Raw genomic sequence first — 24,480 nt, forward strand, 5'->3', positions numbered from 1 at the left:
ACCCCGGACAGCTGACGAAATAGTGTAATGATGTAATAAAGCCCTTTTGTGGGGAAAAACTCATTTTGATTGGCTGGGCCTGGCTCCCCAGTGGGTGGGCCTATGTCCTCCCAGGCCCGTCCATGGCTGAGCCGCTGCCCAGTCATGTGAAATCCATAGATTAGGGAGTAATGAATTTATTTCAATTGACTGATTTCCTTCTATGAACTGTAATTCAGTAAAATCGTTGACATTATAGCATGTTGCCTTAATATTTTTGTTCAGTAGACTTGTTACAACTTAGCATGTTACCTAACCCTTCCCCTAACCTTAAACGTAACCATTTAACCTTACTCCTAACATTAACTCTAACCTTAACCCTAACCTAGCTAACATTAGCATTAGCCACTTAGCCACCATTAGAAACAACAAATTGGAATTTGTAACACATCATACCTATTGGAATTTGTAACATACTACACGTCCTACATATCATATTATGTAATGTAACCTAATATAACATATCAAACTAAATGGAGTTGCACAGATTTTAGTGACATATAATACATTTTCCTCTGAGACCAGGTATCAACCTATGCTATGCTGCAGTTGTCTATGTGCCGGAGGGCTAGGGTCAGTCTGTTATATCCGGTTTAATTATCCTGTCTGATCTGTGGTCCTGTGTGAATTTAAGTATGCTCCCTCTAATTATCTCTTTCTCCCTCTCTTTCTCCCTCCCCTCCCTCCCCTAGGACCACGCCTCAGGACTACCTGGCCTGATGACTTCTTTCCAGTGGCAATTTTAGCATGTAAATCTTGGTGGGGCAAACCATTTTCGAGAGGGGGTGGGGTGTGGGGGATCCCAGCAAGGCCACTACACAACAGAACACTAAACAATACATTGTTTGCACTGTAATGGTGACAAACGGTGCCCACAAACTGTTAGGGCCTACATAATGCTGTCCCAACAGCAGAGTCCCAACAGCAGTCCCAACACCTTACCACTGCTACACCTGGCTCTCAGTGGAGCCTTGTCTGGCAGCGAAACAGTTCATTCAGCCTCATTTACCGCCTTTAAAAAAAACATAGCTGATATGTCTGACTTGCTTTAACAAATGTGGTTTCTACTGACAATTGAGATGTACAAACTATGGCAAAAGAGGACGACATGACTGCACGGCCAGGCACAGCTCCAACACCATCATTAAGTTTGCCGATGACACAACAGTGGTAGGCCTGATCACCGACAACGACTAGACAGCCTATAGGGAGGAGGTCAGAGACCTGGCCGTGTGTTGCCAGGACAACAGCCTCTCCCTCAACGTGATCAAGACATAGAAGATGATTGTGGACTGCAGGAAAAGGAGGACCGAGCACGCCCCCATTCTCATTGACAGGGCTGTAGTGGAGAAGGTTGAGAGCTTTAAGTTCCTTGGTGTCTACATCAACAACAAACTGGAATGGTCCAAACAGACCAAGACAGTCGTGAAGAGGGCACGACAAAACCTATTCCCCCTTAGGAGACTGAAAAGAGTTGGCATGGGTCCTCAGATCCTCAAAAGGTTCTACAGCTGCACCATCGAGATCATCCTGACTGGTTGCATCACTGCCTGGTATGGCAACTGCTCGGCCTCCAACCGCAAGGCACTACAGAGGGCACTACATCACTGGGGCCAAGCTTCCTGCCATCCAGGACCTCTATACCAGGCGGTGTCAGAGGAAGGCACTAAAAATTGTCTGTGTAGCTACACAGACTATTTGCATTGACCCCCGCTCTTTTATGCCACTGCTACTCTCTGTTTATTATCTATGCATAGTCACTTTAAGAACTCCTGTACCGCCTGTATATATTCTCCCTATTGTTATTTTACTGCTGCTCCTTAACTACTTGTTACTTAAATTTTTTATTCTTATTCTTTAAACTGCATTGTTGGTTAGGGGCTTGTAAGTAAGCATTTCACTGTATTCGGCGCATGTGACGAATAACATTTGATTTGATTTGAGTTCTTGACACCCAAACCGGTGCGCCTGGCACCTACTACCATGCCCCGTTCAAAAGCACATACATCTTTTCTCTTGCCCATTCAGGTACACCATTCCCTGTGGACATGCTTTTCGCTGCAAGATGGCCATCAAGGGACAAAGACACATTGATTGTATCATAGTGTTCTGATATATGTGTCATTTGTACTTAACCTCCCTTTCTCCCAGTGTGTGCAGGCTGTGTTCAGGTCCCTGTCGTCTCTGGAGAAGACAGTAGAGAAGTGTCACATTGAGCTGGATGGAAGAGTCTCACCTTCACCCTGCAGTGCAAACATGGTAACGTGCAGTAAAACCATAGAGCAGTTTGATATGAAGAGAGTCAACCCCTTTAAACCTCCTCGCACCATTAGCTTTCCCCTAACTATGGCATATTGTGTGTGTGTGTGTGCCGTAGGGCGGCTGAAGTCACACAACCTGTCATTCCAGGACAGTGAGAGTCTGCAGGCCGTGTTTGATGAAGAGAGCCATGCCAACGTGCTTCGCGCCCCCAGCCCTGGTCAGCACATTTCTCCCTCTACTTCTCTCTCTTTCTCTCCCTCTCTCTCATGCTGCCTCTCCCTCTCTCTCTCTCTCTCCTTCTCTCTCTTTCTCTCTCTCACTCTCTCTCAAATCAAATGTTATTTGTCACATGTGCCGAATACAACAGGTGTATACCTTACAGTGAAATGCTTACTTACAAGCCCCTAACTGTCACGGATCCCTCTGGAACTTTCATTGCACACACCTGGCCCTTATTCCCACTGATTGTACTTGTATAAGTGTGCCATTTGGTTTCCATTGGGCTGTCGTTCGGTTGGTGCATGTGAGTACCTGTACTGTGCGTTTCTGGCTTTCGTGCCATTGTGGATTGCGCAGATGATTACGGGTCTCGTCCCGTGTGTTAATCATTGTGCGTGTGTGTTAATTATTCGAGGTACTCCTCGCTCTTTGGTTTGGGTTTCAACCCTGCGTTTTGTTATAGTGTTTGTTTGGTCGTCGTCCTGTGCCTTTACATGGCACGCCGAAATTTGGGTACAATAAAGACTCCTGTTACGCATTCTTGAGTCTGTCTCCCGAATCATTTACCAACGTGACTCCAACCAACAATGCAACAAGAAAAATAACTGTTTAGAAAGTATTTAAGCTGAAGAAAAAAATGAATAAATAAAAAAGAAGAAAATAGATCATTAAAGAACAACAATAAAATAACAGTAGAGAGGCTGTGTACGGGGGGTACCAGTAGAGTCAATGTGGAGGCTATATACAGGGGGTACCAGTAGAGTCAATGTGGAGGCTATATACAGGGGGTACCAGTAGAGTCAATGTGGAGGCTATATACAGGGGGTACCAGTAGAGTCAATGTGGAGGCTATATACAGGGGGTACCAGTAGAGTCAATGTGGAGGCTATATACAGGGGTACCAGTAGAGTCAATGTGGAGGCTATATACAGGGGGTACCAGTAGAGTCAATGTGGAGGCTATATACAGGGGGTACCAGTAGAGTCAATGTGGAGGCTATATACAGGGGGTACCAGTAGAGTCAATGTGGATGCTATATACAGGGGTACCAGTAGAGTCAATGTGGAGGCTATATACAGGGGGTACCAGTAGAGTCAATGTGGAGGCTATATACAGGGGGTACCAGTAGAGTCAATGTGGAGGCTATATACAGGGGTACCAGTAGAGTCAATGTGGAGGCTATATACAGGGGGTACCAGTAGAGTCAATGTGGAGGCTATATACAGGGGTACCAGTAGAGTCAATGTGGAGGCTATATACAGGGGTACCAGTAGAGTCAATGTGGAGGCTATATACAGGGGGTACCAGTAGAGTCAATGTGGAGGCTATATACCGGGGTACCAGTAGAGTCAATGTGGAGGCTATATACAGGGGGTACCAGTAGAGTCAATGTGGAGGCTATATACAGGGGGTACCAGTAGAGTCAATGTGGAGGCTATATACAGGGGTACCAGTACAGAGTCAATGTGGAGGCTATGTATGGGGGTACCAGTAGAGTCAATGTGGAGGCTATATACAGGGGGATACCAGTACAGAGTCAATGTGGAGGCTATATACAGGGGTACCAGTACAGAGTCAATGTGGAGGCTATATACAGGGGTACCAGTACAGAGTCAATGTGGAGGCTATATACAGGGGGTACCAGTACAGAGTCAATGTGGAGGCTATGTATGGGGGTACCAGTACAGAGTCAGTGTGGAGGCTATATATAGGGGTACCAGTACAGAGTCAATGTGGAGGCTATATACAGGGGGTACCAGTACAGAGTCAATGTGGAGGCTATATACAGGGGTACCAGTACAGAGTCAGTGTGGAGGCTATATACGGGGGATACCAGTACAGAGTCAATGTGGAGGCTATATACAGGGGGTACCAGTACAGAGTCAGTGTGGAGGCTATATACAGGGGGTACCAGTACAGAGTCAATGTGGAAGCTATATACAGGGGGTACCAGTACAGAGTCAATGTGGAGGCTATATACGGGGGTTCCGGTACAGAGTCAATGTGGAGGCTATATACGGGGGGTACCGGTGCAGAGTCAATGTGCAGGCTATATACGGGGGATACCAGTACAGAGTCAATGTGGAGGCTATATCTTGGGGATACCAGTACAGAGTCAATGTGGAGGCTATATACAGGGGTACCAGTACAGAGTCAATGTGGAGGCAATATACTGGGGGTCCCAGTACAGAGTCAATGTGGAGGCTATATACGGGGGTACCGGTACAGAGTCAATGTGGAGGCTATGTACAGGGTGTACCAGTACAGAGTCAATGTGGAAGCTATATACAGGGTGTACCAGTACAGAGTCAATGTGGAGGCTATATATGGGGGTACCGGTACAGAGTCAATGTGGAGGCTATATACAGGGGTACCGGTACAGTGTCAATGTGGAGGCTATATACAGGGGTACCGGTACAGAGTCAATGTGGAGGCTATATACAGGGGGTACCGGTACAGTGTCAATGTGGAGGCTATATACAGGGTGTACCGGTACAGAGTCAATGTGCGGGGGCACCGGTTAGTCGAGGTAATACGTACATGTAGATAGAGGTAAAGTGACTATGCATAGGTAATAAACAGAGAGCGTAAAAATGGGGGAGGGTGGGGACAATGGACAAATATGAATATTAAGTTATTAGGATATTTTGTGTTTCCTGTGTATGACTAATTTGTGTGTGTATCTGTTTTTGTCTGCCTCGTGGTGTTAAGTGTAACAGACAGTGTTCTGGAGGTGAACTTCGTGCTCGCCACTCTCTGGCAACTCCAACCTCCGTAACCATAACATCAACAACACAAAACGGTAAATTAACATTTACTGTGAAACATTCAGAGCAGTCATACCTCTTTGTACAGGATCCTGCTCTTTACCCAGAATCCCCTCCTCTCTCCCCAGAGCTCGCTTGCCGCCAGCTCCTGACGACTCGACGAGTGACAACATCGACTCCTACCTCATCGCCATGGAGACCAGTGAATTAGCGGGTCCCTCCGGTACACCCGCAGCTCGGTCGGACCCCCTCGCCCAATCACAACCCAGCCACATGTAGCTTATCACAGTGCAAGGAAGAGGAGGAAGAGACAGAGGACACTGAAAGACCTCCCAGTAAAGAGGTGAGCTTTGTTGTCGAAGGGCTGAGTGGCACAACTGCTGGGTTCAAAATGTAAGACCAACCCCTCTCTCGCTCTCCCAATCAAATCGAATCAAATCTCTCCCTCTCTATCCCTGCTCTGTTCCGCTCCCTGTTTTTCGGGTCAGTCTGTCCCACTGATTCTCAACTGACCAATCAAAGGATCAAGAGCCAGGAAGTGCTGGCCAGCGACAGCGAGGATGATACCCCAGCAGCATCGCTGTGACATTGGGGTGTTGGAACAGGAGCACTGTGTGTTTGTGAGACTGTGTGTAAATCCATTTCACACCACTTATGGAATCCCTTTGAGGACAAATATTTAAAGAGATTCAGCCTTTTTATTGGACCATGATGATGACATCACCCCGGGGACTCCGGAGTTATGAGGAATTGAACAACAAGCACTTCCTGTTTATGTTGGCATGTCAATGATCAATGTACACAAGCCCTAGAATAAAACAAACACTATTTTCCTGAGTTAGAAAAAATAATTGCTTTATTTACATTCCAGAAAAGTCTACAATTGAAGGAAATGTTTTATGGGTAATTTTTGTGGTTTGTATAATGTTTTTAGATGTCGATTTCTTTCCTTGCTTGTTAAAAGTATGTCTCCATAGACGGAGTAGAGTTTCTTTTGGAACCAAATGTCTGTGAGCCGCTGTTTCCGGGGAGGGGGACTTTGCTGTGTTGCACCTGAAAACTCTTCCCTCTCGTCTGAGGCTTCCTCCTCTCCCTCTTTCTCTCTTTCTCCTCTTTTTCCATCTCCTTCTCCCTCTTCTTCCGTAACTTCTCCTCCTCTTTCTCCCTCCTCTCCTGATCCCTCCGTCTCCTCCTCCTCTCTCTGGAGCTCAGCTCCTCCTCTTCCTCCCCCCTGACCGTGCGCCCCTCACCTGTCCCATCACTAAAGTCCTGGATCAGGATTTTGGGGACAGGGACTTTAGGTTCCCCTTGCTCCCTGCCCTGTTTGGGCTGCTCCCCTTTGAGCCTGCGGAAGAGACCAAATCGCCTAGGGGTGTCGGTTGGTCCTCTGCCTGGTTTGGACACAGTCTGAGGTGGGACAGTGCCTGGGATGCTCCCTGTGACATGTCGTGGTGATTCTGGGTGTTTTGGTACCTGAATTGGAGCTGTGGTGTTAGTTTGTGGTTGTTCGAACTGAATGAGGCCTGCATTTGATTGGTTAGAGTGTGTGAAAGTGGGTTGTGATTGGTCGGGGTCGGTAAAGAGATCCTCAGAGAGCCTCCGAGTGAGCTTCCGTGAGCTGGAGGACTTGCAGTGCCGGAAGTCTCCGGAAGTGGTTGCCAAAGGTCCATCACGGGCCTGAGTCCTTTGGAAGGAGACGTCCGCGTGTGTGGATACTGGGTTGCCAGATCCAGCCTTTGAGTCTGCAGGAGGTGGAGACTCGCTCTTTTCACTCTTACTTTGAGACTTTGGGTTGCCAGGTATGAGAGGGAGGTCAGCTTTCAGTGATTCCCCCTGATGTGATGGTGGAAGGATGTCAGTTGAGGCTTCCTGAGAGGGAAATGTTAATGCTTCCTCTTCCTTCTCTCCTTCACTCTCTCTGACGTCCTGGGTCTCCTGATTCTCCTCTGGATGGATGGTGACTGGACCCTGGGGTTCTTCAGGAATCTTCTGGTCTTGGCCTGTTTGGTCTTGGCCTGAGGTCAACTCTGGAGAAACCTGGCTCTGATTGGCTGGTGTTATCCTAGAGGGCTCTGTGTATTGTATCTCTATCTTTGATGCTGTCTCTGTGTGTGTCCGAATTTCATTTGGGGACGCTATGACCGCCTCTATCCCTGTGCTTGTGTCAGTGGTTTCCTCTATCCCTGTGTTTGTGTCAGTGGTTTCCTCTATCCCTGTGTCAGTGGCTTCCTCTGTCCCTGTGCTTGTGTCAGTGGCTTCCACTGTCCCTGTGTTTGTGTCAGTGGTTTCCTCTGTCCCTGTGTTTGTGTCAGTGGTTTCCTCTATCCCTGTGTCAGTGGCTTCCTCTGTCCCTGTGCTTGTGTCAGTGGTTTCCTCTATCCCTGTGTCAGTGGCTTCCTCTGTCCCTGTGCTTGTGTCAGTGGTTTCCTCTGTCCCTGTGTTTGTGTCAGTGGTTTCCTCTATCCCTGTGTTTGTGTCAGTGGTTTCCTCTATCCCTGTGCTTGTGTCAGTGGTTTCCTCTATCCCTGTGCTTGTGTCAGTGGTTTCCTCTATCCCTGTGTCAGGGGTTTCCTCTATCCCTGTGTCAGTGGCTTCCTCTGTCCCTGTGCTTGTGTCAGTGGTTTCCTCTATCCCTGTGTCAGTGGCTTCCTCTGTCCCTGTGCTTGTGTCAGTGGTTTCCTCTGTCCCTGTGTTTGTGTCAGTGGCTTCCTCTGTCCCTGTGTTTGTGTCAGTGGTTTCCTCTATCCCTGTGTTTGTGTGGTTTCAGTGGTGGTTTCCTCTATCCCTGTGTCAGTTTTCCTCTGTCCCTGTGCTTGTGTCAGTGGTTTCCTCTATCCCTGTGTCAGTGGCTTCCTCTATCCCTGTGTGTCAGTGGTTTCCTCTATCCCTGTGCTTGTGTCAGTGGTTTCCTCTATCCCTGTGTCAGTGGTTTCCTCTATCCCTGTGTCAGTGGTTTCCTCTGTCCCTGTGCTTGTGTCAGTGGTTTCCTCTATCCCTGTGTCAGTGGCTTCCTCTATCCCTGTGTCAGTGGTTTCCTCTATCCCTGTGCTTGTGTCAGTGGTTTCCTCTATCCCTGTGTCAGTGGCTTCCTCTATCCCTGTGTCAGTGGTTTCCTCTATCCCTGTGTTTGTGTCAGTGGTTTCTTCTATCCCTGTGTTTGTGCCAGTGGTTTCCTCTATCCCTGTGTCAGTGGTTTCCTCTGTCCCTGTGTCAGTGGCTTCCTCTATCCCTGTGTCAGTGGTTTCCTCTATCCCTGTGTCAGTGGTTTCCTCTATACCTGTGTCAGTGATTTCCTCTGTCCCTGTGTCAGTGGCTTCCTCTATCCCTGTGTCAGTGGCTTCCTCTATCCCTGTGTCAGTGGCTTCCTCTATCCCTGTGTCAGTGGCTTCCTCTATCCCTGTGTCAGTGGCTTCCTCTATCCCTGTGTCAGTGGTTTCCTCTGTCCCTGTGTCAGTGGTTTCCTCTGTCCCTGTGTCAGTGGTTTCCTCTATCCCTGTGTCAGTGGTTTCCTCTGTCCCTGTGTCAGTGGCTTCCTCTATCCCTGTGTCAGTGGTTTCCTCTATCCCTGTGTCAGTGGTTTCCTCTATCCCTGTGTCAGTGGCTTCCTCTATCCCTGTGTCAGTGGCTTCCTCTATCCCTGTGTCAGTGGCTTCCTCTATCCCTGTGTCAGTAGTTTCCTCTGTGCGCGTCTCTGTCCCTGTCTCTGTCCCTACCTCTGACTCTTTCTCTGTCTCTATGTGTGTATCAGCCTCCATCTGTGACCCCAAGTCTGCCTCTACTCTTATGTCTGCCTCTATGTGCATCGCTGACTCATTATCTCCCTGTGTCTCTGTTTCTGTATGTGCCTCTTCCTCAGTTTCTACCTCTGTTTGTCTCTCTGCCTCAGATTTTTTGTCCGTGTGTGTCTCCATTGCTGCCCCTTTGTGTGACTGTGTCTCTGTACGTGCCTCTATCTCCTTGTTGGTATCAGTCTCTGTGTTCGTCTCTTTGTCTCTCTCTCTCAGTGACCCAATGTCTGTTTCTGCCTCTAAGTTTGTATCTGCCTCTTGTTGCATGTCGGCCTCGGTGTCTGTCTCAGTGTCTGCATTAACATCTGTTTGAGTCTCTGTTTTTGACCCCATATCTGTCTCTGTTCCTACACTTTTATCTGTGTGTTGTCCTTTCTGTACCTTAGCCTCCATATCCTCCTCTGTCTTGGCTTCTGTGTGAATCTGGATCTCTGTCACTGTTTCTTCCTCTGTCTTGGCTTCTGTGTGAATCTGGATCTCTGTCACTGTTTCTTCCTCTGTCTTGGCTTCTGTGTGAATCTGGATCTCTGTCACTGTTTCCTCCTCTGTCTTGGCTTCTGCATGTGTCTCTGTCTCCTTGCATTCCTCTGCCTCACCCTTTGTCTCTGTCACTATGTGCTCTGTGACGACACGTGCACTCTCTGTTGACTGTTTGCTCAGTACTTCCTGTGTTTCCATGGAGCCTTTACTGTGGTTAGTTTCCTGTGACTGGCTGTCGCTGTGCTGCTCAGAGGCCTGTGTCTCGTTGAAACCACCCTGCTCCTCCTCCTGGCCCTGTGAGGTGACGCGAGGGTCAGATGTGAGCTCACGCTGCTGGGACGCTACTCCGGCTGAATCTGGGGTCATCTGGGTCTTTTGGGTTCTGTCCTGTTCTGATGGTTCTTTGTGTTCTAACGGTTCTCTCAGTTCCACTGGTTCCCTGTCCTCTGTAGCAGGAGGTGGAACACCCTGGGCCCTCACTGGACTACCATCCTTCTCACTTCCTCTCCTCAGATCCCCTCCCTCGCTTCTCTCCTCCCACACCTCCTTTGATACCTTCCTCACCTCTCTGCCTCCCCCCTCCCACTCCCCTGTGTCTGTTTTGCTCCCTCTCTTCCACTTCTTGCGGAGGAGCGAGGGAGAGAGAGAGAGGAGGGAGGGCGAGCGAATCGGTGGGATGGACAGGTTTCCTTTCGCCCTCTCCTTCCTGTTCCTCTCCTCCTCCCTCTCTCGAGCCCTCGCCCATGCCATCCGATATCCATGGCAACGACCCCGGGGATCAAAAGTGGAGGCAGGCCGTTCCTTCCTCCACTTCTCCAGCTCTTTCTCCGTCTGCCTCTCCAGATCCTTACCCGAAAGAGGGACAGAACACACCTGGGTGGGGGTGAAAGGGAGATGGAGAGTTGGTAAAAGTGGGGTAACACAGGTGTGTATTGTACATGCATGATAGGATAGTTCAAGAATAACCGGTGTACATGAGGCCAGGTGTCTGACCTCTCCGATGAAGGTATCGTCCTCCTGCTGCACCTGCTCCCTCACACCCCTCAGCCTCTCCAGAGTCTCCATCTGCCCCTCGCACTCCTCCCTCTGCTCCACCCGGCCCAGAGCCCTGCGCACCAACACAACCGCCACCTGGAACAACACACGCACTCCTGATGGAGGGGGATGGAGAGGGTGAGAACGACACACAGGATATGTGGGGAGTGAGAGGTGAGACTAACCAAACCCTTTGTTAGAAAGATACTTTCTTTAGGGTTCACGACAGACAGACAGACAGACAGACAGACAGACAGACAGACAGACAGACAGACAGACAGACAGACAGACAGACAGACAGACAGACAGACAGACAGACAGACAGACAGACAGACAGACAGACAGACAGACAGACAGACAGACAGACAGACAGACAGACAGACAGACAGACAGACAGACAGACAGACAGACAGACAGACAGACAGACAGACAGACAGGGGAAGAGGAGTCTCTGTATGTACTCTGTCATTCAGACAGACAAGATAGGGACAGAAGAACAGGTGAATGGCCATAATATAAGTATAGATATACTGGATAACATATATGAATGAATAGATAGATGGATAGATTAATTCATTCATTCCCTCCTTCATTAACAGACCGTAGCAGAAGAACAGGTCCCAGACTCGGAGGAGGGTGTTGAATGGCAGATGACGTGTGAACAGGCACATCAGCCAATCGGTGGCGAACATCAGAGGCTCCACGCCGTGTCTCTGCAGATGCTTGTGGGTTGCGGGACATGTCTTCTTCAGCACCCAGGTCAGCATGGCCGCATCAAAGAGAACCCCCTCCTACAGACAACATTAGAGAGACAAGTGTCTGGAGAAATGCTATTCAGCTATGTTACAACAACCAAACCCTTTACTGATGAAAAACATATTGATGTACAGTAACAGTCATAGGTTTGGACACACACACTTATTTATACTATTTTCTACATAGAAGAATAATAGTGAAGACATAAAAACGATGAAATAACACATATGGAATCATGTAGTAACCAAAAAAAGCATTAAACAAATCAAAATATATTTTAGATTTTAGATTCTTCAAAGTAGCCACCCTTTTCCTTGATGACAGATTTGCACACTCTTGGCATTCTCTCAACTATCTTTATCTGGAATGCTTTTCCAACATTCTTGAAGAAGTTCCTACATATGCTGAGCACTTGTTGGTTGCTTTTCCTTCACTCTGCAGTCCAACTCATCCCAAACCATCTCAATTGGGTTGAGGCCAGGTGACTGTGGAGGCCAGGTCATCTGATACAGCACTCCATCACTCCTCCTTGGTCAAATAGTCCTTACACAGCCTGGAGGTGTGTTGGGTCATTGTCCTGTTGAAAAACAAATGATAGTCCCACCAGATGCAAACCATGCTGGTGTGTCACCAGCAAAGCACCCCCACACCATCACACCTCCTCCATGCTTCACGGTGGGAACCACACATGCGGAGATCATCCATTCACCTACTCTGCATCTCACAAAGACACTTCGGTTGGAACAAAAAATCTCTAATTTGGACTCATCAGACCAAAGGACCGATTTCCACCGGTCTAATGGCCATTGCTCATATTTCTTGGCCCAAGCAAGTATCTTCTTCTTATTGATGTCCTTTAGAAGGTGTTTCTTTGCAGCAATTCAACCTTGAAGGTCTGATTCACACAGTCTCCTCTGAACAATTGATGTTTAGATGTGTCTATTACTTGAACTCTGTGAAGCATTTATTTGGGCTACAATTTCTGAGGCTGGTAACTCTAATGAACTTATCCTCTGCAGAGAGCTAACTCTGGGTCTTCCATTCCCGGGGCGGTCCTCATGAGAGGCAGCTTCATCATGGCACTTGAAGGTTTTTGCGACTGCACTTCTTGAAAGTTCTTGAAATTTTCAGGATTGACTGAACTTCATGTCTCAAAGTAATGATGGACTGTCATTTCTCTTTCCTTAATTGAGCTGTTCTTGCCATAATATGGACTTGGTCTTTTACCAAATAGGGCTGTCTTCTGTATACCACCCCTACCTTGTCACAACACAACTGATTGGCTCAAACACATTAACAAGGAAAGACATTTCACAGATGAACTTTTAACAAGGCACACCTGTTCATTGAAATGCATTCCAGGTGACTACCTCATGAAGCTGGTTGAGAGAATGCCAAGAGTGTGCAAAGCTGTCATCAAGGCGAATGGTGGCTACTTTGAAGAATCTCAAATATCAAATATATTTTGATTTGCTTAACACTTTTTTGGTTATTTCATAGTTTTGATGTCTTCACTATTGTTCTACAATGTAGAAAATAGTACAAATAAATTAAATCCCTGGAATGAGTAGGAGTGTCCAAACGGTTGACTGGCACTGTACATATGCAGTTTTCACTCTGTGAGTACTCTTTGGATCACTAATTGACCATGAGTAGTAAGTAACATTATCTTACCAGAAGGGGGCTGTAGTAGTCAGGGAGGTACTGTTCACTAATCTGTACCAGGCACCAGAATGCCTCCTATAGGAGGGGAAAGCAAAGGTAGAGATGGAAGGTCATTACAGGCTGTGACAGAGAGAAAGCTCAAGCTTGCCACCTATCCAGTCCTTTCATGTTGTTCAGGTGGATTGATGGTGATCGTAACCAGGGGCGCAATTTCACTGGGGACTGAGGGGCGATGGGGGGACATGTCCTACATTCTGAAATGGCATTTTTATCCCCCCTAATTTTATCATTGGAATGTGATACAAAACGAGGCAAGGTGTGCTTTAGGACCATGGGACGCCCCCGAGCGGTCGGGTAGGCTGTTTGGAGTGTTTATCCGACTGGATAAACAATAAGTAATCATAATAATTATGTCCCCCCGATTTCTAAAACCAAAGTTGCGCCCCTGATTGTAACAGTACCTCAGTAGGCATGTTCATCAGCAGTACAGCTGCTACAGGTCCCTGGGCCTGACAGTATCCCTCGTCAGGCTTCAGCTGAGTAAAGGCCTTCAGCACGCGGAACAGACCACGCTGCCTACCCACACACACACACAACACAACACTCAGATCAACCACAACACTGACGGGATAACACCAGACAATATTTATACAACACTACAAAAAGAACGAGAGATGGAGAAAGATGTGTTGTATGTCATCATCGTTCCATAAATTGTACGGGGTATCATGAGGCTGTTTAACCCATGGCCATCTCTGGAGAGGAACATCTCATGGAAGGGGAACTGGCGGTCTAAGTCTCTCTCGATAACGTCCACACAGCTCTGTAGGGCAGGCCTGGAGTCCAGAGTCTGACAGAGGGAGAGAGATTTACCTGAGAACTTTACTCTGCAATATTTGTATATTTACGGTAAGAATACCATAAAGGCCCAGTAAGAATCGTTTATTAGAACTTATCTATATAGTTGAGTTGTTTACTCTGTCTTACCTGGTAGAGGTCCGTGTTGCGGTGCATTCTGTCTGTGGCGCCACACAGCAGTGGCCAACATTTAGCCCTGAGGGATGCTGGGATGCCTTTCTGACACTGCTCTTTGACCTGAGAGACCGGTGGAGAGTAAATGCCTGGGTCTGGTGTCCCAGGTTATATCAAAAACGCCAAGTACACACCTTGCTGGACTTCTTTAGTAAGACACGATCCCATTGGCTGATGATGTTGATCCACTTAGTCTCTCTCTGTCTAACGAGCTCAGGAGCAGGGCCTTCACTCCTGACACCAACATATCATAAGCAAAATAAGGTGATCACTTTAAGCATAGCTGTCATAATAACATTTTCAAGTCCATATCTTTCTAGGGCAGGTAACTAACTCCTCACTTTGACTCTTTCCTGTTTCTGAGGACCAAAGTCCTCTCTAAGGCAGCCAATTTACCAAAATGTACTGAGTTGAGTCAACTGCACCTTCATGTCTCGTCACAGAGAAAGAGAACACCGTAAAGATACACAGGAAACAGGAAAACCGCATGGTGGGGGTATGACTATCTCCATAGCAACGGGTCAGGATGTTCAAGGTCACAGAGTGAGAGAGTGTAGGAGATGACTGTTAAGAGGATGTCTGTTATATTTGTGTTCGGTTATTAGCTGGGTTTATTCTATGAACTAAATAAAGAATGACTTACATTTGTATCTATATATAAAAAAAAGTACTGTGACGCTGAACTGTTATCTTTCGTGCTACAACTGTTTCTTTGCATGAAGTTGCAAGTTATAGGATGAGTCTTTAGTGTCTTCTGTTCACCAGAAATGCATTATAGCTCCGTTTGTTTCTCTTATCATAACTAATCAATCCTTTAAAGGGCAGTGCAGTTAAAAAGGTGATTTTCCTGCTGTTGTTTTTTAGGATATTTCCACACAGGTCAAAATAACACTGAAATTGTGTAACAGCTACAGTTGAAGTCGGAAGTTTACATACACCTGAGCCAAAGACATTTAAACTCAGTTTTTCACAATTCCTGACATTTAATCCTCACACAAATTCCCTGTTTTAGGTCAGTTAGGATCACCACTTTATTTTGAGAATGTGAAATGTCAGAAGAATAGTAGAGAGAATGATTGATTTCAGATTGCATTTCTTTCATCACATTCCCAGTGGGTCAGAAGTTTACATACACTCAATAAGTATTTGGTAGCACTGCCTTTAAATTGTTTAACTTGGGTCAAACATTTCGGGTAGCCTTCCACAAGCTTCCCCCAATAAGTTGGGTTATTTTGGCCTATTCCTCTTGACAGAGTTGGTGTAACTGAGTCAGGCTTGTAGGCCTCCTTGCTCGCACATGCTTTTTCAGTTCTGCCCACACATTTTCTATAGGATTGAGGTCAGGGCTTTGTGATGGCCATTTTTTAAGCCATTTTGCCACAACTTTGGAAGTATGCTTGGGGTCTTTATCCATTTTAAAGACCCATTTGTAACCAAGCTTTAACTTCCTGACTGATGTCTTGAGATGTTGATTCAATCGATCCACATAATTTTTCTTCCTCATGATGCCTTCTATTTTGTGAAGTTCACCAGTCCCTCTTGCAGCAAAGCACCCCCTCTTATTTGTGTAAGAGCTTTTTGAAAAAAAACAACAACAATAATTTCAGCCTGTTCAGGTGGGATGGAACTTTTGGCCATATCGTGATGTCACAATGTGATCTGATTATAATAGACCAATGACTGTTCATCTGGGTAAGGGGGTGGGCTCTAGACCATCCTATCCGCCAAGCATGGCTGTGTATGTAAATATCTTCAAATTTGTTTCCTAAAGCCTACATCTGTGGTCACCAACCGGTCGATCGCGTTCAACTGGTCAATCTTCAAGGCATTCCTAGTCGATCACCAAACATTTCTGTAGAAAAGCCAACAATAAAGTCTTGCACTCCTTTTATAATTATTTTTTCCGGGTTGCACTGTTGATGGTAGGTACACTTGATTCAGAAGCCCTGGCAAAGGTAAATTGTTCCCATTTTAAACTATTTAATTTGCCCGAGGACCGGGAGATCTGTTGCTAACTAGAGTGTGCAAACTGCGCTGGCCAATCGGATAGCTCCAGTCACAGTTACTACAGCTGCCACAGTAAAGTTTGATACTAGCCTACGTGAGATTTCACTACTTTTAAAACCATGACCAGAGAGAGACTGTCAAAGAATACAGCAAAGAGCTGCTTTTTAATGAGTGAGTTCATGCCTAAATTTTTATTCAGCACTCTCAACACTGTTTTATTCAACACTATTACAAAACAGAAAACGTGCTTCTCCCTACTTCCACTTGAGCTGCAGCGGCAATGAATGAGTAACCAAGTGTCTTGATAGCCCTGCGTTTTTATTATTATCTGCAGCTCGTCGTGTCTTTTTTAATATCGAGGAATATTTCACTTTCTCTGGTCATAGGAACAACAGGAATTTGTGCATGAGGCAGTGCCACTCGAGTTTCGCCATCAGGTGGAAGACGGTGGGCCCTCTCTCTGGTCAGTCTCACCAGAGGAAAGGAAGGAGAGAGCAGGGACTGTCAGAGGTGGACTATTTGCTGCTCTCTCCATCCTTCCCTGAGCTGCGACTAATGCCGTGCTTAAAACATCTGGGAACTTGGAAATCTCCGACTTCCAACTTCAGTGTGTTCAAGACAACAGGGAAGTCAGAAACTCGGGCATCTTTCTTGAGCACTGACTTTCTGACCTGAAGATCACTGACGTCATGATTTGACCTAGTTTCTTTCCGAGTTCCCAGTTGTCCTGAAAGCACCATGACCATCAGATGCAGGTACCATCAGTCCATTATAATAAAAAAGCTAATTATTTAAATGTATTTACATTTACTGTACAAACCTCATTCCTACACGACTGTCTTTGTTAGGTTAATGTTACATTTTTTAAGTCAAGGGAAATAAATTATTACAAATATTTTTTTGTTATTTTCGCTAAATAAACACACAGTGATTTTTAGACATACAGTGGTGATTTAAAAATAAAATGAGAAAGACTGTACATGGGCTTTAAAAAGAGAGAGAGAGAGAGAGAGAGAGAGAGAAAATGTAAACCTTTACAGTGAAGAGTGAGAGAGAGAGAACAGAAACGGGTTTTCAGTGCTGCTAAGCCAGAGACTGCTTCGTACTGACCCGGCAGTGGATCCATTCACCAGGATGAAGCCGAAGCGGTCTGTGGCTGGAGTTGGAACACTGACCTCTGACCCCCTGTCAGAACCAGAAATGTCCTCTCCGCTGGGGGGCATCTGAGTCGGAGTGGACGCACTCAGCATCTTACTCTACTGAGAGAGGAGAGGTCCCAGTTTCAAACATTCTCATCACTTCTGTATTGATGGACCAGAGTGTGTCCGTTGTGTGTGTCTGTACTTTATGTGTGTTAGAGATAAAGCAAGTATACTTATAAGAATACTTATCCTGTATATTAAAACACTTAGATCAAACCTACAGCCTATTGTTACATAAATAAAGTACTTTAACACAATCTAGGCTTCATGCATACAGTGTGGTGCTACAGAATCTATCCACAGCATCAACAGATTAAGTTGTTAAATTTGAAGCAGAGCTGAAGCCAAATCTGCTTCCTGCCTCGACACTAACTGTGACTGTTACCATATTCGGTAGTTATAAAGTAGCAATGGTGTAAAATCAAATACCTTTGAGTTCTCTCTCTCCTCTTTGATCACTGGGTGGAATGCTTGCTAGAGGGAAGTGTTTGGTTAGAACGAGATTGGAAAGAAAGAGAGAAACTTCCGCTATTCAGTCTTGCGCTCTCACAAACTCATATTGGGAAGTCATTATTGTGTGTGTGTATGTATATATATAGATATATATATGTGTGTGTGTGTGTGTGTGTGTGTCAGTGGTGGCTGGTGGGAGGAGCTATAGGAGGAAGGGCTCATGGTAAAGGCTGGAATGGAATAAATAGAATGGTATCAAACAGATCAAACATATAGAAACCGCACATGAATTCCTTTCAAGCCATTACAATGAGCCCTTCCTCCTATAGCTGCTCCCACCAGTCTCCACTGGTGTGTATGTCTGTGTCTAAATGACTGTGTATAATAGCATTGTAAAATAGGAGGGTGGTGTGATGAATAATACCATATTTTGATATGCACTGGATAGTAAGTGCATAGAACTTTGCCACATTCAAAATGGCGACTATGTCTACCCAGGTCTACAGTACACTGCTGTTTCACAAGCCTCGTCTGAGTTCCCCTCCTCTCGGAGCAACAGTGCAAGTGCATAGACTGTTGTCCCTTGCGTCTGTTATCACAGGTTGTGGGAGCAGGTATGTTTCACAATGTTTGATGCTGTTTTTTTTAAACAAATAATGTTTATTTTATTTTTGAATCGGTATTCCTGCATTTTCAATTACAGTGCTTAGAATACTTGCGAAGTAAACGGTCCGGTCTGGACAGCGGTATTTAAGTGCGCAGCATGTAATTATTGTTGCCTGAACAGCTTCACCATCATATGGTCCAGACATCTCAGATAGCCTACTGTCGATAGTGAGTTATTATTCAGAGTTTTAAATAGAACCGTTTTTCCTCAAGGTTTATTTATCAAAACAGCCTAGTTAAAGTTATAAACTATTCGGGATTTAGGAGAAACTGCACGCTTTGTCTTTCAACTTTCTTTGCTAGTGACAACGTCTTCCTACAGTTGTAGCCTATACATTGTACATTTTGGGGGGCTACAATTGTACGGTAGCCTGCAGTATTTATTTGTAAGGTCAGTGTGATTGGCTGTGAAAGTGCTTATGCATGGCGCCTTTGTGTGACCTGTGACGTCGCCGAAAGGCCAGATTGGGTATGGGAGATTAGGCAAGTGCAGGGTAAAGCAGCTGCCTGACAATCTGTTCACCACTTTACAGACACTCACGAAGAGGTTTGTGTCTAGGATGTGCTCACTGGAGGTCACGTAGGGGCAGAGAGAAAGGTTGTTTCTGCTGTTGGACATGTGGGATCAGGAATCCACAATTTTGCCTATTTGCCTCATTGACCACCTATTCAACAAATGGTCCATATCTCTCTCTCTCTCCAGTTTCTTCTTGCTTCGATGTCTACTGCAGTGCGTTTGCTTTACTGCCCCAGGCCAGGTAAGACTAGACACCTGTAAATCAAATTGCTATCATTGGGGGGGGGGTGATGGCTACATGTGTCACTGTCTACTCTGTTTCTTTGGTAGGCACCTTTGGAGTTATCAGCCCCGGTTTGGTTCGACACTTCAGCCTCAGTGTGCAGAGAGAGATGTACAGTAAGTAACACAAATGTTGATATTCAGTAGTACCCATAACAACGAATTTGATTTGGCTTCATAGCTGCCTCTCTCATCTCTTGTTCTCTTCTTTGTCCTCTCTTGTTCTCCTCTCTCTCTCATCTTGTTCTCCTCTCTCTCTCTGTGTGTGTGTATAGAGTATGTGAATGCCAAGGAACTTCCTCTTGATATGAGGTCCATCACAGACCGAGCTGCTCAGACTCTCCTGTGGACCGAGCTCTTCAGAGGTGACACACACCACTTGCATAACACAGTTTCTCTGGAGTCCCCCCCCTCCTCTAAAATAAAAACACAAATCAAAGTGCAGACTCTACCGACCACTGTCCATGGTGCTGAAATTGCGACATGTCTATGTGGCTGCAAACATTGATAGGTTTTCTGGGGTGCCAGGGTTTAGCTTAGCTTTAGCTAATGGATTAATGTGTATTGGTAGGCCTATTTGGTCGGCATTTTCTCATGTTAAGCCTAAAATTTCACAAAGCTATACACAGTGTCGCAATGCTGCTACTTTTAGACTGCTGGCTGGCAGCAATAATGCAATTAAAGTTGGACATTCAAACATTGCAGATTGTAAAATAAATGTTTGATGCAACAGCATACTAATCAGCTACCAATTAATTTGGGGGGGGGAATATACAACTGTCCTGTATAGGTTACCTGAGCCTGCATGAGATGAGCCATCCTCACTCTCACCCAGCTTGGGTAAAAGGTTGTGCATATAACCAGTCTATTAATACCAAATAATAGTCAGTCCACTCTCAAAACACTAGCTTATTTGGGTTTGTTTCATTATGCAGTGTACTATCTATAGCTATATACCGTATTTAGCTTTTTATAAAAATTCACATCAAATAGCCTAACAATGAGGAAAAAGTAGTTGTCTTGAGGATAAATTCAGCCACTTTTATTGTTGAACTCAGACAATTCTGTCTGGCTAGTAGCCTACACAAATGGGCTGCAATATTCAGGGTAAATTCAATTAAATCCAATTCAGGAGACTCCCCTGGTGTCCTGAAGGCTTCCTTTTTTGGTGTGCAAATGTTTTCACCAAGGGCTGTAGGTCCAGGTTGGGAGCCTGACTGTTTTCTATAGTGAGTATTACCAACCCAGACAGTCTTTGCTGAGACATTGTGCGTTATATGTCCATTGTGCTGCACACAATTTAAACACAGTTTTAAATGATGCATGCCAAGATAGACCAGAGATAAGAGACAGTTGATATTGCAACCACACAACTCAAACGCTGGTTCACCATGTATGAACAAAAACGTAAACTGCTATCTTTTGTTCAAGCCCTCAAGAACTGTTGTCTGTTAAAGACGATAATCTGTTTGCATCTGGCAATTTATCGTTTGTCCAGTATCCAATTGACCTGTCCCCAGAGCTTCCTGTAGGCGACAGTTAATCTCTTTCCTTAATGCGTTGAGGCTGGCAATTAAGAATGAGAGGCTCAATTGAAGATGTTACAAACTTGCTAATTTTTAAGCACAACTCCCTTCACAGTTTTCCTAACGTTGCTACATAAATACAGCTGTTTTTACCATCCCTGTAACTGTCGCTTCTGCAGAGATTTTTGTTTTCTAAACTAAAAACCACAAAGAACTACCTGAGTAAGCTCCCCTCATTGCCTTTTTCAGTCACATTTCCTGAAGCCCAAGAAACAAACGCTTAGCTTCCTAGTACATGTTTATGAATAACTTTTTGGAGGGTTACTGTCAAAATGATTTATTAAGTCAAATAAAATAGACATCGATGACAGACGAATGGGACCCCAGAGCTCATGGGCCTTGCGGTACTCCAGTGACGCGCACACACACAACTTAAGTAACATTTCTTTACCTGTCTTTCCCACACACTCCTCCAGGATTGGGGATGACTATGAGTTACCTATTCCGCGAGCCCGCTACCATCAACTACCCGTTTGAGAAGGGTCCCCTGTCTCCTCGTTTCCGTGGTGAACACGCTCTGCGCCGGTACCCCAACGGAGAGGAGCGCTGTATCGCCTGCAAGCTGTGTGAGGCTGTCTGCCCTGCCCAGGTGACCCATATACACCCACATAAACACACTGGAAAAGCACTACACTGCTCTCAATGCCCTGGCCACTATACTCACTAGTACTACAAACTACTGTATGTAGGCATATGCATCATTAATACCTGCTTGCCTTCGTAAAGTATTCAGACCCCTTGACTTTTTCCACATTGCAATAGGTTACAGCCTTATTCTAAAATTGATTACATCGTTTTTTTCCATCCATCAATTGACACACAATACCCCATAATGACAAAGCAAAAACAGATTTTTATACATTTTTGCTCATTTATAAAAATTAACCTAAATATCACATTTACATAAGTATTAAGACCCTTTACTCAGTACTTTGTTGAAGCACCTTTGGCAGCGATTACAGCCTCAAGTCTTCTTGGGTATGATGCTACAAGCTTGGCACACCTGTATTTGGGGAGTTTCTCCCATTCTTCTCTGCAGATCCTCTCAAGCTCTGTCTGGTTGGATGGGGAGCGTCGCTGCACAGCTATTTTCAGGTCCCTCCAGAGATGTTCGATCGGGTTCAAGTCCAGGCTCTGGCTGGGCCACTCAAGGAAATTCAGAGACTTGACCCGAAGCTACTCCTGTGTTGTCTTGGCTGTGTGCTTAGGGTCGTTGTCCTGTTGGAAGGTGGAACTTCGCCCCAATCTGAACTCCTGAGTTCTCTGGAGCAGGTTTTCATTGATCTTTCTGTACTTTGCTCCGTTCATCTGTGCCTCGAACCTGACTAGTCTCCCAGTCCCCGCCGCTCAAAAACAACCTTTTTTTCTTTGTCACCGTAACCCACTCATTCTCGCTTTCTGTACTATTAGCTTCACTCGACTCACTAGCCGTTTCAAACAAAACCTCAGTGTCCGCCATCTCCGTTCCACCGTTTCCCAAACTCAGTTCAGGGTGCACGTTTTGGTTCTTCCGGCCATATCTTTCTTTAGCTATCTATCTACATGTATGAACTTGGTTTATCGTTGATAAAACCACACAATAATTGTTTATCCGCAGCACGATGAAATGGGTTTCCATGACCGAGCAGCTGCACACAAGCCTAAGATCACCATGTGCAATGCCAAGCATTGGCTAGAGTGGTGTAAAGCTTGCCGCCATTGGATTCTGGATCAGTGGAAACGCGTTCTCAGGAGTGATGAATCACGCTTCACCATCTGGCAGTCCGACAGACAAATCTGGGTTTGGCGGATGCCAGGAGAACGCCACCTGCATCAATGCATAGTGCCAACTGTAAAGTTTGGTGGAGGAAGAATGGTCTGGGGCTTTTTTTCATGGTTCGGGCTAGGCCCCTCAGTTCCAGTGAAGGGAAATCTTAACACTACAGCATGCAATGACATTCAAGATGATCCTGTACTTCCAACTTTGTGGCAACAGTTTTGGGAAGGCTCTTCCCTGTTACAGCATGACAATATCCCAGTGCAAAAAGTGAGGTCCATACAGAAATGGTTTGTCGAGATTGGTGTGGAAGAACTTGACTGGCCTGCACAGAGCCCTGACCTCAATCCCATCGAACACCTTTGGGAGGAATTGGTACGCCGACTGTGAGCCGGGCGTAATCACCCAAAATCAATGCCCGACTTCACTAATGCACTTGTGGCTGAATAGAAGCAAGTCCCCGCAGCAATGTTCCAACAGCTAGTGGAAAGCCTTCCCAGAAGATTGGCGGATGTTAAAGCAGAAAAGGGGGGACCAACTCCATATTAATGCCCATGATTTTGTAATGAGATGTTTGACGAGCAGGTGTCCACATATTTTTGGTCATGTAGTGTACCTGCAGTCCATAACACTATCCAGGGTATCGGTAACTTCATATACTTTACCATGCAATGGTACACCAACCAGGTAACCCCTACAAAGTCCAGTTACCTCCCCCGGTAATCGAATACCTCCTGCACAGCTCATAGGGTACATACTGGTTGTGTCCGAATACCCATATCAGCTTACTACATACTTAAACTGAATACTCATTTTCACGTTCGATCTAGTAGAATTCACTTGTCTTTTCCGACGCACGTGTTTGACAACAGCTGATAATCAGATAAATTGACGTGCTGTTCTACAATGAACGAATGGCGGGAGTCAACGTAATAGCGCATTAGATGACGCAATCTTGAGTACTGTTTTGGATATTTCACATATTATTACACTTTCTGTTTTCATATTATTTAGTACGACGGTATTGGTATTCGGACACTGACATAGTTTATTTCCCTCTGCCTGCTCATTCTGTCCTCTCTCTGCTGCCCCCGTGTCTGCCCCAGGCCATTACCATTGAGGCTGAGACTCGTGCAGACGGCAGCAGAAGAACCACTCGCTACGACATTGACATGACCAAGTGCATCTACTGTGGCTTCTGCCAGGAGGCCTGCCCTGTTGATGCTATTGTGGAGGTGAACAGCTGGAAATCTCACACACTCACCGCTTGTCAAATTCTAGTGGCTTTGGTCATAAGAGAACAGAACTTTCAGTTGCATAATTCTCCAACTTCTGGTGTATTCTAGGGTTAAGGGTTTCTGGACTTATTTCACTTTTTCATGTCCTTCAGGGTCCAAACTTTGAGTTTGCTACGGAGACCCACGAGGAGTTGCTGTACAACAAAGAGAAGCTGCTGAACAATGGAGATCAGTGGGAGTCGGAGATTGCTGCCAACATACAGGCAGACTACCTCTATAGATAGACCATCATACTGGCATACCAACCACCATCATACTGGCTAACTACCTATACTATGCATACTGTAAACACTAAGACAATCCTATGTCAATGAATAATACACCAACTATGGAATAGATCATACTTTTAACATAGAGCCAGTAGGCATATTGTCAAAGTCAACTAAACACGCACAAGTGTAAAAGCAAAAGCGCACACATTTGCATTAATCACTATTTGATTTAAGTGTATACCTCATGCAAATGTTGTCATATGAGATTTTGAATAAGCATTATAATAACTGTCGATTTAATTGTAGCTTATTTGTAAGAAGAAAATAAATTGTGTTCTGAAGGCCTCCTGTTTGTACTCTTTCATACTGATTTGGGTATGAAGTACATGTGTGATTGAATGAAGATTAGGAAGAGATGGTTTGGCATAGCTTGAATACAAATATTATAGCTTGCACT

General features: G+C 45.5%; 2 protein-coding genes and 1 pseudogene across 10 annotated transcripts; 2 read left to right on the forward strand and 1 right to left on the reverse strand.

Moving 5' to 3' along the window:
- Window positions 1–5,227: 5,227 nt before the first annotated feature.
- Window positions 5,228–6,012, forward strand: LOC112255696 (annotated as a pseudogene).
- A 2,108-nt stretch (window positions 6,013–8,120) lies between these two features.
- On the reverse strand, window positions 8,121–17,855 carry LOC121846912 (putative per-hexamer repeat protein 5). 8 transcript variants are annotated; one of them, XM_042325684.1, is made up of 11 exons: window positions 17,683–17,855; window positions 17,162–17,310; window positions 14,179–14,278; window positions 14,000–14,107; window positions 13,756–13,862; window positions 13,474–13,588; window positions 13,022–13,087; window positions 11,193–11,382; window positions 10,550–10,707; window positions 8,942–10,429; window positions 8,121–8,701 (listed from the first exon to the last, which is right to left on the reverse strand). In XM_042325684.1, exons 2-11 carry the CDS (start codon window positions 17,299–17,301, stop codon window positions 8,144–8,146), a joined length of 3,030 nt encoding a protein of 1,009 aa, XP_042181618.1. In that variant the 5' UTR covers window positions 17,302–17,310; window positions 17,683–17,855; the 3' UTR covers window positions 8,121–8,143. The 8 variants fall into 8 exon arrangements, with proteins under 8 accessions (XP_042181618.1, XP_042181616.1, XP_042181617.1 ...); XM_042325682.1 differs by having other exon boundaries at window positions 8,121–8,323; window positions 8,402–10,429; XM_042325683.1 differs by having other exon boundaries at window positions 8,121–9,505; window positions 9,602–10,429; window positions 17,683–17,852.
- A 329-nt stretch (window positions 17,856–18,184) lies between these two features.
- Window positions 18,185–24,368, forward strand: LOC112256253 (NADH dehydrogenase [ubiquinone] iron-sulfur protein 8, mitochondrial). 2 transcript variants are annotated; one of them, XM_024429359.2, is made up of 7 exons: window positions 18,185–18,320; window positions 19,076–19,130; window positions 19,220–19,288; window positions 19,447–19,536; window positions 21,174–21,346; window positions 23,620–23,748; window positions 23,904–24,368. In XM_024429359.2, the coding sequence occupies exons 2-7, from the start codon at window positions 19,091–19,093 to the stop codon at window positions 24,033–24,035; spliced, it is 633 nt and encodes a 210-aa protein (XP_024285127.1). In that variant the 5' UTR covers window positions 18,185–18,320; window positions 19,076–19,090; the 3' UTR covers window positions 24,036–24,368. The 2 variants fall into 2 exon arrangements, with proteins under 2 accessions (XP_024285127.1, XP_042181621.1); XM_042325687.1 differs by lacking the exon at window positions 18,185–18,320 and adding an exon at window positions 18,518–18,540.
- Window positions 24,369–24,480: the final 112 nt, after the last annotated feature.

This window comes from Oncorhynchus tshawytscha, linkage group LG08 (genome assembly GCF_018296145.1).
Source record: "Oncorhynchus tshawytscha isolate Ot180627B linkage group LG08, Otsh_v2.0, whole genome shotgun sequence".
Taxonomy (NCBI): Eukaryota; Metazoa; Chordata; class Actinopteri; order Salmoniformes; family Salmonidae; genus Oncorhynchus; species Oncorhynchus tshawytscha.